The following is a 15,810-nucleotide window of genomic DNA, read 5'->3' on the forward strand; positions in this document are numbered from 1 at the left end:
AAGTGTAGTGCTTTATAAGCCCTTCTCTTTCTTTTCTCTCATCCGGTACGGGACTATCTTTTCAACTACACTTCTACATCCTTTTGTAAAAGCAAATCTTTCCAAGAAAATATTTTCTTTTTCCCAAACGCTTGTGATAAAACATTTTCCAAAACACTAAAACATGCAAAACACATGATTTTGAAAATCCAAAATCACTAACACCATAGAGGTCAGTCTAGTATCAAACGTTGTACGACCTACTATGATCACAATTATCTTATTCTCATTTACAATGATCTCCAACAAACATGAAGCATGTAGTATGAAAATAATCTACTTTATGTGATCATTTACCCTTATTGGTCAATCTCTATGATTTATCACCGAATACTCTTATGCTTTCTTTTATCCTAAAGCCTAAGGCCCTGTTTGTTTTGGATTTTGAGAAGGGATTGAGAGTCCAAAATTGATTATTGGACTCAAAAATTTGTTTATTTTTAGTCCAATAATCAGTTCCTCCCATTTGGTTCTCAAAATCCAAAATTATTGTGATTATTAACTGATGGGGTATGAGAAACAGCAGCCAATTAACTGTCGACACGTGGCCCCAGGATGGCCCACCACAAATCCAGCGTCGGCCCAGGGGTAGTCTGGTAATTACCTAAGAGTAGGTAAACTTAAACCCGTAAGAGGCCGACACTGTCCTGGGGTAGGTAATCCAACCACCCTAGGTTTCCCTCTTTAAAAGGCCTTTCAGGGCTTAGACCGAAGGGTAATAATTTCTCAATCTACCACTCTTAAAAACTCGCTCTGAACTCCTGTTCATACTGACTTGAGTGTCGAAGGGCCTGTCCGGAGTAACGACTCCGGGTTGGTCTTCTGACCTCGTTTGCTCTTGTGCAGGACTCAGCTCCTTCACTTCGGCTCCTCGGGTCTTCCAGCTCGGCTCTTACGTCACTGCCGTATCTGTTACCGATTTCAGGCTTAACATTAACCATCATTCGTAAGATCAATCTTACATTTTTTTTTATTTCATTAATATTCACATCCAACTTTAAGAGTTGCTATATGCCTGGAGTGGAATAAAGCCTGGATGTAGTTCTCATGAATTCATTTCATTTAGCCAAAATAAAATAAACAATCTCTCACTTGCCTTGAGGTATATATACCGATCAATCAAATATAGGGAATATGTGATAAAATTAAAAGAAAAAACCCATTATTTCTGTTGGGGGTTCCACGCAAAAGCCAAAGATCCCACATCGGAAAGGTAAATAGATGTGGATGGGCTTACAAAGGAATGGGCACCCTCCCCTAAACGGCTAGCTTTTAACGGTGAGTTCTACTTAGGTCCCAACAAGTAGTATTAGAGTTGGGGCGTAGTAACTCCTTCGTGTACCTCTGAGGACAAAAAGTCCCTCTAAGAAGATCTTAGTAACCCGGGTGTACCTTTGTGGACGGTGAAATTTCCTTGGAGAAGATCTTGTAGTTTCCACGTTGTCACTGAGTGGAGGGGTGAGATTGTCCAACGTGGAGGGGGAGATTGTTGGGGGTTCCACGCAAAAGCAAAAGATCCCACATCGTAAAGGTAAATAGACGTGGATGGGCTTATAAGGGAATGAGCACCCTCCCCTTAACGGCTAGCTTTTAAGGGTGAATTCTACCCAAGTCCCAACAAATTCAATGCCGGTTTGAAATCATAAATTAACTTAGGGCCCGTTTGGATACCTCATGCATTTGTATTTCGATTTGGATTTGAGTTTTGGATACAAAACACATCAATCATCTTCATGATCATGTTTTAATAGAGAGAGAGAGAGAGAGAGAGAGAGAGAGAGAGAGAGAGATGTTTCGCTGCTGCCGGAGCAACATCGAGGAGCAGCGATGGTGAAGGAAGTTGCCACAAATATTGATTTCCAAATAATGTCTCGTAGAACATATTTGAAAATCGGAATTTTTTGCACTGTTGTAGCTGATTTAGAAATCTAAGGATCAGATCTAGTTCCTAATATCAACTAAATCCAAATCTAAATCTGGTTGGTATCCAAACTGGCCTCATTTAATTTACAAGTCACATAGTGAGAAATCGATACAATGATGATTCTAAAAGAATCTTAGAGATTATTCCCCCAATGATGCTTGCATCCTTAGTGAATTAGCTCACATGTCTCTATAACTTGATGCTTTTACCTCTTGTTCATTGACAAGCTGCTTCGAAATTGTCTTTCATGATCTTTTGCTAGGGACCATCGCAAAGGAATTTCACGGATGAGCTGTTGCATGAGAGAGCAGCCACACCGGCTCCGATTTTGTCTTATTCATTTGATCGGAGCCTGTGTGGCTGCTCTCACATGCAACAGCCCATTCGTGAAATGCCTTCTGCCATGGTCCTTAGTAGGGGTGCAACTTGGGCGGGCTCAAACCGAACCCCGCGGGTTCAACCCGGAAAAAACTTGGGTTGGGTTGAGTTCAAGTCGGGTTCCAGTTGGGTTTTCTCAACCCGGGTTGAGTTCGGGTCGGGTTCGGGTTGAGGACTTGGGCAACCTGACCTGAGTTCAACCGGAAATTTTTAATAATTTTTTTAGTTTTTAAGCTTAAAATCTCGTGTTGGGTCGGATCCGGATTGGCAAAAAGGGCTGCTAGGGTCGGGTCGGGTTGAACCTCGTTGGGTTGGAACTCGGGTTGGATTCGGGTTGAGTAAATAGTTGCTCGGGTCGGGTTTGGGTTGGCTTCATCCCAAACCCAACCCGCCCGAGTTGCACCCCTAGTCCCTAGCAGATCCCTAACTGGATCCACCATACATGATATGGGCCCACCACTTGTTCTGTGATAGGACCCACAATTTCCACAATTTAAACCAATAGCAAAGAGCGGAGCCCATTTTGAGGTTATCCAAACAGTGAAGGTATTAATTAGGGGTGCAACTTGGGTAGGTTTGAGGCCAACCCTAACTCAACCTGAGACAACATTCCCTCAAGTCCTCAACCCTAACCTGACCCAACCCTCGGGTTAAGGATGGTCAACCCTAACCCAACCCGCCTCCAAATCGGGTGAGGTTGGGTTCGAGTTCATGTAGGGCAAATAGAAAAATACAGGAAAAAAGTATAATCCTAAGAAAATCATGAGAAAATTAGAGGACAGAGGTCGGGTTCTGGTTCAGGTTGGGTTGCCAAGGCCTCAACCCTAATCCAACCTGAAATTTAATCAGGTTGGCTTTTCCCAACCCTAACCCAACCCAACCCTAGATAATGCCAACCCAACCCGAGCCAAAATCGGGTAGAGAAAATGGGCTGCCTTGACAAGAATATGTGGACACTTGAGTAGAAGAATATACTTATTCTCCTACTTCACTAGGTACCACATATGGCTGTAATTAGACATAAAATTTAGAATCGTTGCTTGACAGTTTGACCTCTCTGTAGCACCAATGGCTTTAGCGTCTCCTTTAACACACGCCTCTTTCCGAACCCCCTTACCATCATTTAAAAAAAATCCCTCTCCAAAGCCTTATATTCTCTCTAACCCGGTGGTGGATTCAAAGCGCAGGTTATTGGGATCTCTTCCCCATTTCTTCAATCCCACAACCTTCTGGTAACTTTTTTTCCTAACTTATGGGAGCTTTCAATATATTGTTTTGATTGGTTTAAATCTTAAAATCTTCTTTGCATATATGTTTATCAATGTATGCAGTTGTCTCACTTCTCAGTCCTGTATTGCTTTTCAATATTTTGTTTCTTTGTTTTAAACAATTTCAAATCTGGAATTTTGGATCTTCTCCACATGAATGATCTGTAAGAATTTTAATTAAAGTGGACTTGCATAGCACATGAATATTTGCAGAGCGCGTGTTTTGGTGTTTATAAAAATGGGATTATAGAGGATGTTTGATTAAAGTGAAGAGCACTCCAGGTCGGGTCATAGACAGTTAGTGATCAATACGGTTTTGAGCCAGGAACACCTTAGCCACATGTATTGTGCGTCGGCTCAATGTAATCCCAATAAGCATTTGGGCTTACTTGATGAGGAAGAGCCCATAATGAGTAGACACTAGGGTTTCCTTTTGTTATTGTATGTAAGGTTGATCCTTACTCTCACACATTCTTTTGAAGAGTTGTTTTTCTCCTCATTGGAATTAATATAACGTTTCAAGATGACGGCCCTTGAAAAATTCCATCCTTTTAGTTTTTAATAGCTCTAGGGTTTTAAGAGATGATGGGGTAAAAATGAGCAACTAAGGAGGCGATGGCACGTGGCAGTAGACCCACGGGACTCCACCACCTACTCTGTCGGTACCCATTGGCTCGCGACCGGGTGCACAACCTCCGACACACAGCCGTTAAGGAACATACTGGGTCACTATCACCTGCCAACCTACTAGCATACACCACCCCCAAGAACCGTACTGCACACCACTTACCTGCCAGCTCGCCGGGGCACGCCACCTCATAGGGAACACATCACATTAGACACTTACCCAGGGAAAGGATATCGCTCGAACCTTCCAATCACATCCATTCCTTGTACCTGCTACTCCTGGCAACCGTAACATCCTCCAAAAGCTTCCAATAGGCTCCATCCTTTAACGGCCGTGCTACGCCAGGTGTCGGAACCACGCCACAACGAATAACATGGCACCACGTCGCAGTCACGTCGCAGCCAGGACTACGGAACCTCCACCTATAAAAGGGAACCCTTCCCTCCATTTCACAGGTAATGCAAAAACACCAGTGCTAAGTTCTCATTCTGTTTGCCTTAAACTGACTTGAGCGTCGGAGTGTTTTCCCGGAGTTCCAACTCCTGGTGGTCACCTGGCCAAGGCAGCCTTCCCTTCATCAAAGCCAGATAAAAGGGCGGGACCTATAACATCATAGTCGTCTGTTCGTTTAGCCAGATTTGAGCCGCAACAAATTGGCGCCCATCGTGGGGCTTGACAAGGCCTTCTTGGTAAAAGGGAACTTAGCGCCATGCCTGCAAACACCCATTTAAGCACCAGATGTAATCCACCAACCCAAAAATCTCGCCCGGTGCCAAACACGCAAGCAAGAGAGGATCCTCCTCTTCCTCAACCTGCTGCTAGCCGGAACTCAGATGATGGACAGATAGATCGTCTGAGGCAGCAAATGGAGCAGCTGACTATTCTTGTTCACCATTTGGCAACAATCTCAGAATGGAGAGTGATGGAGCAAGGAGACCGGTTCCCACGTGACGAGCATTGCTCTCCAGCAGCACGGAGCCACAGTCCATCCAACTCATCCTCCAATCCTGGCAGAAACCCACCTGCCTGTCTGTCGCACCTGCACAACCACAGCACGCTTAGCCCCCCCCCCCCCCCCCCCCCCAACCTTTTTTTTTCTTCAAAAGGCCTTTTTTCTTGAAGCTACTTTTCTAAATTATCCACATAGGTGTTTTCGGAGTGGACCGTATAATCAAAGAATTTGAATTCAATAGATAATTATCTATTAACTTTATATGTATATGCATTACCCACTGCATCACCAACTTTGTCTTGGCCTCATTCTGATCTCTTTGTTTGCTTTCATGCCAATGCATTCAGCATTAGCATCTTAGAGACAATTCTTTAACTATCCACTTGACTTCCCATGCATGAGAAGTTGTGCCTTCTGAGTAGTCCAAGTTTGAGCTTTGATTAGCACTCAGCACTTGGTTAGGCACGGTTTTATACATTGATCTAGGGATGGAAATGCTGGATGCTATACAGGGGAATGCATTGGTATTTACATGCATGCTCAATTAATTAGCGTGCTCATTTTCTTGTCTGTATCTTTTGACATTTTTATAAGGATGTAAAAAACTTTCGAAAAATCTTAAATCCATGCCTGTCTTTAGCCTTCTAAAGTAGGTTTTCATCCTTTAGAATGTGTTATATGATGTTGGAGCATAGAAATGTGACCCCTGACTTGACATTAGCAGGGTAATAAGCTCTCGCTGTCAGCATGTCAGAAGTTCTAATGTTTCACCATCTGCAAATACTCCTTTGAATGGAGGAGACGGGCTTGGTAATGAGATACTTGAAGACTGGGAGTTTGAAAAGAGTAGTTTGGGAATTTCATTCCTGGCAAAATTAGCAATTGCTCTGGGCATAGCTGTCGCAGCCACCATAATATCCATTTGCTTCAAGAGGCCTACTTTGGGATCATCCTTTGGGGTTCCATTTCTATTTGATGGTTCATCAGCTTCAGCTCCAGCTGTTCCCTCTGTTGGTTTTACTTTGACAATTTTTGGATATAGAGTTGTACTGCCCCAATATGCTCCAGGGTATGCACCTGAAATTCACATTTAAGAGTTCATGTTTTTTTACCTTTCAGTTATCCTTTAGATCTGCTTGTGTTATCAAATGCTAAACACTACTAGTGGTGAAGACTTTGATGAATGATTTTCTTGAATGGATTGCAAATAATCCTTGAGAATCAATTGTATTTTCTTTAACTACAAAATATGCACATCATTCATGTGCAATTGCAAATGATTTTCCATTTTCAGTGTGGATGTTCCATTAAAACATAATAACATGGTAACCGTATTTGGCTTATTTTCCTCATACTGGTGTTTGAGTGGCAAATATATACGCTTTGGATGTTTCAGATTATTATATTTGGAAATGTTTTTACTTTTGAACTGTTTTCTCATATGAGAAGCACAAGTCCCATGTTTACGTCCCTCTCCCTTGGTTTGGTTAGTTCTGATAAGATTTCTTTATTTTCCTTGTTGTTTGAATTTATTCTGCCTCCAATGTCATAACACATTTATTTGTTTAAAATTTAACTTTTTAGAGAAATACAAATTTTTTGGGTGTTTGTGCTATGAAAAACGATCTGCCTCACAATCAGACCACCCTACCCACCTACGTGATACGTGTTGGTTTCATTCGACTCTTAGGTGTCTACCGGCTTAATTGTTTGCTTTTGAGTAATTTCCATATTGCGGGGTGGATTTACTTATTAGCTTGGAATGTTGTGTTGGTGTTAATTTTCTGCTAGCATTTTCAATAAAGTTTAAAACAATTGCTGATTGCACTGCTTCACGTGATTTAATTTTTGAAATGGATACCTGTCTGAGTTTCTTACAAAAGAATTTCTTGCAGATGGATCTACTTTTGGTTGCTTATGGCTGCTGGATGCGGACTTTTCATTAGTGAAGAAGCACTAAATATTTGGGTCTGTTTTATTTTTTTTTGTGCTGGTTTTTCTGTTTAACCAAACTCAAACTGGGCCCTACATATATTTTCAAGTTCAGTAGTTAAACTAATTTCTATATAAGAATTTTTGAATATATCGTTGGTCGTGCACTTGACGGTAGCCATTTCCAAGAAAATGATGTAGGTTGGAACATCTTTAGCTCGGATGCTGTCTCTGGATGGATCTTGGACGTCATTTGCAGAATCTTTCTCAAAAAATGCTCCCTATATTATATCCACAGTGCTGTGGGTATACTGGTATGTTCACGCTCCATTTCCCCTTTGGTTTTATAAGGGATAATCTTGAGTCATCAGTTTTGTTAAGTATAAAGAAAGGAGGTAGAGAAATATCTGGGTAAGGTGATATGAAATTTCTATTGGCATACAAGTTGGTTTTTTGCTACAAAACTTAGAGATATTCCTGGTGTATGAATTACACTCATTTCTATATTGTCAATCTGACACTCTAACAACTACCTTCAGGGGAGTTTGTATCAGTGATATGATACCATTTTATCTTGGGAAGCTTTTTAGGCGTAGTAAAGCATCTAAAGATGTTTGTTCTAAGGTTAGTGACCTTCCCTTCACTTCTGACACATCGTACAGGACATTGCATTATTGCTTTTTCGTATTTTGTTCTTTTGAATATGCAATATTCTAAACTTGAAATCAAAATTCAAAAAAATAAAATAAAAAAAGATTCTAAAACTTGAAAGGACAATCAGCATGAAGTATTAAGCCAAAAGAATGAAAGATTTAATTCGTGCAATTAATTAGCTTCATGCACTGCTAATATGATGTTAGACACTAAGTATGTTTACTTAAATATTTCATCCTTATAACGGTTGTAGGTAGGGATTAGCAAAGAGAAGGCAGCAAGCGTTACTCGAGTTGTGCAGAAATATGGCAATCTCATTGGCTTTGGTGAGTTCTATATATTGCAACATTTCTGTGCAAAGAGGTTTCCATGTGCCAGCATGGAGAAGATAATCTTGTGTTGGATGATATTGTTATTCATTGTTGTAGGATGTTTTAGTTCTATGTATATTTAGTTATTTTTGTTACATTCTTGGTCTATTGCTCTTATTCCTTTACGTTTGGGTTATTGGTGTAAACTTGTAATTTGTAATTACACACGGGCTATTTGGATGAAGGGAAAACAAATTGTGGAATTTTTTCAATAGAAAAATTCCAGGGCCTAGTAGGGTTCCAATTTTCCTAGAAAACATTGAACATTTTCATTTTTGAAAATATTTTCCACGGAAAATGAGTTAGCAAATGCCGGGAAGCTCATTTTGCGTGAAAAAAATTTCAAGATAAATTTTCCCTACATCCAGACCCCCCTTAGCATTTAGTATGAAAGGGAGGATGTCGTAATATTTTCTGTCTAAATCATTCTTATTCTTCATATACATTGTACTGGAGCACCTTTCAAACCGGAAATCAAAGATTGCTAGAGTCCATTCATTAGAAGTTCAAATTGGAGCAATCCTAGGAATATTAGAAACATTTGAGTTTGGAGCTGGGATTGTATCCTTTACAACCATACAATTACGTCTCCCATACCTAAGTGTGTATTTGTGCTCATTCTAGCAACTCCCAAGGTTTCAACTTAAATATCCGGCATTTACATATGTTTTCATACGTTTTCATGATTTTACAAGGTTTTTACTGAAATTTCCATCCGAAACTGACTTTTTTCCATTTCCATAACAACTGAAATGTATACCGAAACCGAAAGCTGAAACATTGCCATTTACACACTATCACATATTTCCCTTGAGCTATCTTTACTAGTTTCCAAGTTCTGTTTCTTCCAAAGTCCAAACACTTGCAGTTCCTCAACCATTACATCTTTACACATATGATAAACCAAAGCACCTGCAACTTAGGATGGATTTTTTTGTGGAAAGGCTAAATTTCATAAAAAGAACCAAAATAGAAGGTGTGGCCCATGAAAGACAAAGAAAGAAAAATAAAAGATGAAAAAAAGAAAGTTAAAACTACATTATAGGCAAGTTACTAAGCAATAGCCTCTGTACAAGTCGTACTAAAATTAGCATATCTTTCCACTTGAGAATCTCCTTCATGATGAATGCGACTGAAGGAATATTTCGAAAGACTAGATAAAAGATCATCCATCTCTTCAAACAATCTTCAAAAGCACCAAAGGACGGCTAGATATTCTCTTGAGATGAGAAATAGTGGAAAGAGAATAACCCTCGATCCATACTTTAACACCATCAAAGAACGCCATGCATCTGACACCAAACCAAACATCTTTTAACCTCTACCTTGATTGCTTCACTCTCATCATAACGAACTGCATGTGCCAAAATAGTATTTCTATCTTAGAGATACTTACCCAAAGCCGGATTTATGGTATGAAGCATCCTTTTACCCTCAACTTTGCTACTCTCATCAATGTTTAATTTGAGCCAACCAGAGGCGAAACATGATTTCTCTGAGCGACCGATAGTCTTTACAGATGTGTAGACAAAATTTTAATACAGCAAATAGGACACTTTCTACCCCCCCTCTCTCTCTCTCTTGTGTGCGTGCGTGTAAATTTATGTATAGATGATATATAGAATTCCTCTATCGAATATTCAATTATATGAGTTGTTTTTTTGTATTTGTACTGCAGTGGAACGTTTTTCCCTTGGAGTGCGAAATCCAACAGCCTTTCTGGCCGGAGCATTGGTCAGTCATGCTCTCTGGTCTTGTTTATTGTTTACTTGACCCTGAACCATTGCCCTTTTTGTACAATAAATACCATCTACTTCTTGAATTTCTTATGTAGTATTATTAATTATTTTTTAAGCACTAAGTTGCGGTTCTGATTCTCTTCTTATTGGTTTTTTTCTTTTTAGTGCCTCTTGTTATCCATGCGAGCATGCCATTTGTCTTTGTGTATGGTTTCTAGCTTCTTAGATTTTTTTTTGTGATTATGTAAGTTCTGTCTTAAGAAGTTTAGCCCATACATTAATTGGTACTTAAAATCTTATGCACATTTGGTTTACCTCTTGCCATAGGTTTTCAAATAGCTTGTTTGTAATGTCATTTGATTATTGGCTCAAAACCCTAATCAAGATATGTGCTCAAGAATGAGATCTGCCACACCGTTTTGAACCTCTCTCCTTTACTGAACCGTGAAGGGGTGAGCTTAAAATGAAGTTATGAGAAGAGAGATGGGATGGGGTTATTGGTTTTAGGAGGAAACTTAAGTAAGGCGAAATAGATAACCTCTGATCTATGTTTAGAGTCCTCCGTCAGTGTATGTGTTCCAATTATGAACTTCACAGACGAGTGTTGAGGAAGAGAATGAGAGAAAGAGATTGTGAGTTAGGGAGACTCCCCCTCACTTATATATTTATATATAATGAGAAATGTACAAAAGACGTATATGCCTATGGGCATATACATACACTAACACTAACAATCCCCCTCAAGCTGGAATGTATGTCAAACATTCCTAGCTTGTTACAATTATCACTCAGTTTAGCTTTGTTTAATGGCTCGGTAAACATATCTGTAATTGGTCCACTGATCTAGTGAACACGGTGCATATTTCTCCTTTTTGAATTCGGTGCCGGATGAAGTGGCAATCAACCTCGATATGTTTAGTTCTCTCATGAAAGACTGGATTTGTGGCAATGTGAATCGCTGCCTTGTTGTCGCAATATAATTGAGAAGGAGATGATGGGGAGAAACCGATCTCTGATAAGAGAGAGTAACCAAATGAGCTCTCCACTTGTGTGTGCCATAGCTCTATACTCCGCATCTGCACTAGATTTGGAAATAACGTCCTGTTTCTTACTCCGCCATGACACAAGGTTACCTCCCATATATGTGCAATATCCTGCGGTAGACCTCCTATCAGCTGGAGATCCTGCCCAATATGCATCTGTGTACCCTTCTATCTTCTGATGTCCATGTTTCTTGAATAGCAACCCTCTACCTGGAGCACTTTTTAAATACCGAAGAATCTGAAGAACTGCTGCTCAGTGTGAAGTACGAGGTGAACTCATATGTTGGCTGACAGCACTAACAGCAAAGTAGATATTTGGGCATGTGACTGTAAGATAGATAAGTTTACCAACCAGCCTCCTGTATTTGCCTGGGTCATCTAACAAGTCTCCCTCTTCAGGTAGTAACTTCATATTTGTGTCCATGGGAACTGAGGCAGGTTTCACTCTAAGACAACCTGTCTCCTCAAACAAGTCTAAGACATATTTCCTCTGTGAGAGAAATTTCTATGTCGAATATGCAACTTCAATACCCAAGAAGTATCTAAGACGACCCAAATCTTTGGTAGAGAACTCATTTTGCAAGAATGTCTTTAATTTCTGGATCCCAGCTGTATCACTGTTAGTGATGATGATGTCATCGACATAGACTATCAAGAGTACACACCCAACTGTAGATTGACGGCTGAAGATAGAATGATCAACTGCACACTGCTTCATACCAAAGCAAGCGGGGAGTGCTGGAAGGGGGGGCGGGGAGGGAAAAGGGGCGTGGGCGGGTGATGGAGAGGGGGGGGGGTGAGGTACTGTAGGGCGCGGGGAGGGAAACGGGGGTGGGCGGGTATGGGTTTGGGTTAGGGTTAGGTTAGGAGTGGAGGAGGAGAAGAAGAAGAAGGAGGAGGGTGGGGCGGGGATGGGTTAGGGTTAGGGTTGGGTGAAGGAAAAGAAGAAGAGGAGAGGGGTTTCAATGGGGTCCCTAGGGATTCAAAACCCTAGGGCTCTAATACCATGTTGAGGAAGAGAATGAGAGAAAGAGATTGTGAGTTAGGGAGACTCCCCCTCACTTATGTATTTATATATAATGAGAAATGTACAAAAGACATATATGCCCATAGGCATATACATACACTAACACTAACAACGAGTTTGGACCCTAGAACCCAATGAGAGGTTTCTGATAAGACTTTTTTCATGGCCATTTCGGCCGAAGGTAATTGGGATTCTCCTTTGGTGAGGATTATCCCCTGGTGCACACTAAATGGTCCATATGGTAGCTTCCATGTGATTGATGCTGAAGTGAGTGTATTGTGATATGGAATTAGTTGGTCAATTTTCAAAAAAAAAAATGTGATATTGAATTAGTAGTCTTCCCAAGTGTGGGAGGTTATCAGGGTTTGTATTGAAGGTGACTCTATTGGTTTTTTCCTTCGCTTAGGAAGGACTCTAACCTGCCATGGACGGTTAGAATTAGCACTGTTTTGTAAATCAATAATGCGCTGTTAGAATTATGTCCGCCTCTCTTTTACATTCTGCCATTGAGAATTTGTCTATGAAGCCATGATGATTTGTAGATAGAAATTACCAATTAAAAAAAATGATTTGTAGATAGAAACTATGGTAAGCAGATCCTAAAGATTTACTCTTCCTACAAAACATCTACTGTTTAGATCTTTGTTTCTAAAATATGTCCTAATGTGATATCTGTAATGCAGGGGATATCTTCAGAGTATTTTTTTGCCGGAGTTTGTTGCGGTGGTTTGCTCACTCTTCCGATTCAGGTCAGTAGTCACCCTTCTTTTTGCTTTTTTTTCTTATTTTTTCGCTGCAGCAAGTCAGTTGCGAGGCGCTCAAGACCTGTTCGGACGTGAGCTGAGCTTCCAAGATCCTACTACTGCTCATTCCAGCGGACGGAAAGTGGACATCTAGTGACTATTATCCAATGCTTTCTCTATGCATCTTACCTTGCTTTCTAGCAAACCAACATGGAGGAAGAAAAATAAGCGACCAACATGGTCAATACAGACAGAAGAACAGAGGGCAAAAAAAAAAAAAAAACACTACTACACAACCCTCAAGGAGGTAGAAAATCAAACACCAGCCTCTCCTTGGATACCCCGGCCCTGGCAAACCTAACAACGTCGCTATTGGCTGCTCTCCTCACATACTAGAAGGAGATGGATGATCCCGCCACTCAATCCTAAATCTCATCAAAGTACTGAGTGAATCTCCAATGAGATGGATGGGCCCCTTTGAGGCATCTCATAACATTAAGGGAATCTCCCTCCACTACCACTTGATCCATAAGAGAGCTCTCTAGAATCCGAATGCCCTGTTGCTTTAACAGTTTAACCTTCCAAAGCTATGTTCCAAAACATGGCGTTGAAACATATAATTCAGTTCTGATATTTTATCGTGATACACGTGCTGAAATCACGTGCCAGTGTAACTATCAGATGTATCTTTCAAGTTCTTTGGGAAAACTCTGCCGATATAGGTTCTTCTCATGTTGAAATAATCAGGTACTACCTTATCAACTTGGTTACTAACACTATTTTATCATCTGTTATTTTGATATCAGTTGGGGATCGGATTCTTGTTGAGAGAGCGCCCTGTGGTGGCCATTGCTAGTGTTGCGACAGCCGTGGTACAATAAATACCCTTTTCAAAAAATTCTGCATTATGTTTGATTCATATCATATTAGAATTAAGAACTAATAACTCGCACATATATGCAGGGCATATGGACTGTTTTTCCATATCTGTTTGCAGCTTCAACAGCATTGTTCCTTTTCCTGCGCCAACGTTACTCCACTTAATTTGTGCTCATAGTTTGCTAACCAACGCGAGTTCTTTTGAATCCTAGAGCAAAGTAAAGCCATTTTTTTGTAAGAGCATGCAGTCAGTGGTTCCTAGAATGTGCCACAGCGCCATTCCCCTTATTTATTTTATTTCTTATTATTTATTGCATGATATATGATTATTTATTGAAGAACTAAACCAATTTTTGAGGGAAGGTGACCTTACAACAGGACAGGTAAAAAAATCATGACTTTTGATTGACCTGGAGGTTGCAAATTGTTATCATTATGGCTTCTTAGGAGGCTACTAAAATTGCTGCTTAGTGGCAAAACAGGATTGTTTTAAGTTTATCATATTTGCAAATGGGACATTAAGGCATCTTTGGAAGACATTAAGTATATCATTTATAAGAGGAATGATAGACGCAAGGGCCATCTTTATCCTCTTTATGCAAGGGCTAAAGAAGGGCCCTTGAATAGATCCTCGTCATTAAGTTCAACCGAATTCAGTTTCTCAACCGACTTTAGAAATGATGTGGATCTATTGAAGAACCCTTCTTTGGCCCTTGCATAAAGAGGGCCCTTGCATCTATCATTCCTCCAATTTTTATAAAACCATTTCAATCATTATTTGAAACAATTTTTTTTTATGGGTTATTTGAAACAATCTCATTTTTATTAGAGAAAACATTTCCTACACACTTGTGTAGGTAAGTTACCTACACACTAGCTTAAAATACATTGGGGGCCCACATTGTTTGGGTGATCCAAACCATTCATTTGAATGGTCCTCACAGAGATAGGGTGTTCACAAAAAATCAGATCCATAGGATCATCCCAACCCTACGATTTGTGGAGGTAAAATGGACGTGTATAAACCTTCACAAATTAGTCCATTTTTTGCCTCCATAGTTTGAATTGTTGGGATGATCCTATGTATCTGATTTTTTGTGGACACCCTATCTATGTGAGGACCATTCAAATGAATGGTTTGGATCACCCAAACAATGTGGGCCCCCACTGTATTTTAAACTAGTGCGTACCTACACAAGTGTGTAGGAAATGTTTTCTCTTTTTATTATACTTCTATTTATAAAAAATTCTCAAATTCACACCATTCAGTGGTCTTGCAAGCTTAGGAGGTCTACTGAAGTTATATTTTTGGAGACCACTGGTATATTAGTCTCTTTATTAGGAGAATCTTCTTCTACTAAAACATATGTTATACAATGATTAATAATATGTTATTAGGAGTGGTTTTTAAATGCATTTTTCTTTTCAAAACATGTTAAAACATATAAACTATCGCCACTGTATTAGAGGGGCTAATGATTTCCCCCCTTGCCATCTAACTGGACACGAGGAGATCTATCCCGTGACACAGTCTAACTCTCAGAATTTTTTGAGGGGTTAGTGATTTCCCCCTTGACATGGTCATTGACCAACGAATGGGAGTGAGATTGTATGTGGAATTACTGTATTTACCCAGTGCATATAACTATCCTAGCTAGACATGGATGTTTTAGTGCAGTCATAAATTAGCAACATAGGATTAGTATAATTAAATTGATAATCAACTAAACTGATCAGAACATTAACAGTTGGTTCTCTATAAATAAAAGTTTGATCCCTATTGCCATCTATCTGACCACAAGGAGATCTATCCTACTAGAACTCTGATCATCTAGAGAGGCAGTAGAAGATTCACCCCATATTGATCATATGCTGTAGCTGATCCATGTTAACTTCTTAATCTCTTTTCTACTCTAAATTAACTATATTGTTAGATTAGATTAATGAGGAATGAAAGACTAAAGAGTGCCCCTTGCAAAAAACCAATTACAAGGGCGCCCCTACTGGTCAATCTCAAGAAATTGCATTTAGTGTCCATTTAATTTTATATTTATCAATGCCATTTCCATCTGAATCTAATGTATCCAACTCTCCTGCTGGTTCTATGAGCACTTTTTGGGTACCTTTCCAAGTGGAGAGGGACTCTTGTCACATACTTGCGTCTACCTTCCCCTTAGGAAAGGAGGGTTAGATACCAGTGAGTACTTTTCTATCCCGAGCGAGAATGAGAAAT

General features: G+C 40.0%; 1 protein-coding gene across 2 annotated transcripts; it reads left to right on the plus strand.

The window, feature by feature from the left end:
- The first annotated feature begins 3,322 nt into the window (after positions 1 to 3,322).
- On the plus strand, positions 3,323 to 13,939 carry LOC143862501 (uncharacterized). 2 transcript variants are annotated; one of them, XM_077373557.1, is made up of 10 exons: positions 3,323 to 3,573; positions 5,911 to 6,258; positions 7,085 to 7,157; positions 7,323 to 7,435; positions 7,661 to 7,745; positions 8,029 to 8,101; positions 9,825 to 9,880; positions 12,639 to 12,704; positions 13,505 to 13,570; positions 13,662 to 13,939. In XM_077373557.1, exons 1-10 carry the CDS (start codon positions 3,410 to 3,412, stop codon positions 13,740 to 13,742), a joined length of 1,125 nt encoding a protein of 374 aa, XP_077229672.1. In that variant the 5' UTR covers positions 3,323 to 3,409; the 3' UTR covers positions 13,743 to 13,939. The 2 variants fall into 2 exon arrangements, with proteins under 2 accessions (XP_077229672.1, XP_077229673.1); XM_077373558.1 differs by having other exon boundaries at positions 3,331 to 3,573; positions 5,914 to 6,258.
- The last annotated feature ends 1,871 nt before the right edge of the window (positions 13,940 to 15,810 follow it).

The sequence above is a fragment of the Tasmannia lanceolata genome, unplaced genomic scaffold (genome assembly GCF_043159265.1).
Source record: "Tasmannia lanceolata isolate RefF3 unplaced genomic scaffold, GAP_Taslan_0.1 ptg000037l, whole genome shotgun sequence".
NCBI lineage: Eukaryota > Viridiplantae > Streptophyta > Magnoliopsida > Canellales > Winteraceae > Tasmannia > Tasmannia lanceolata.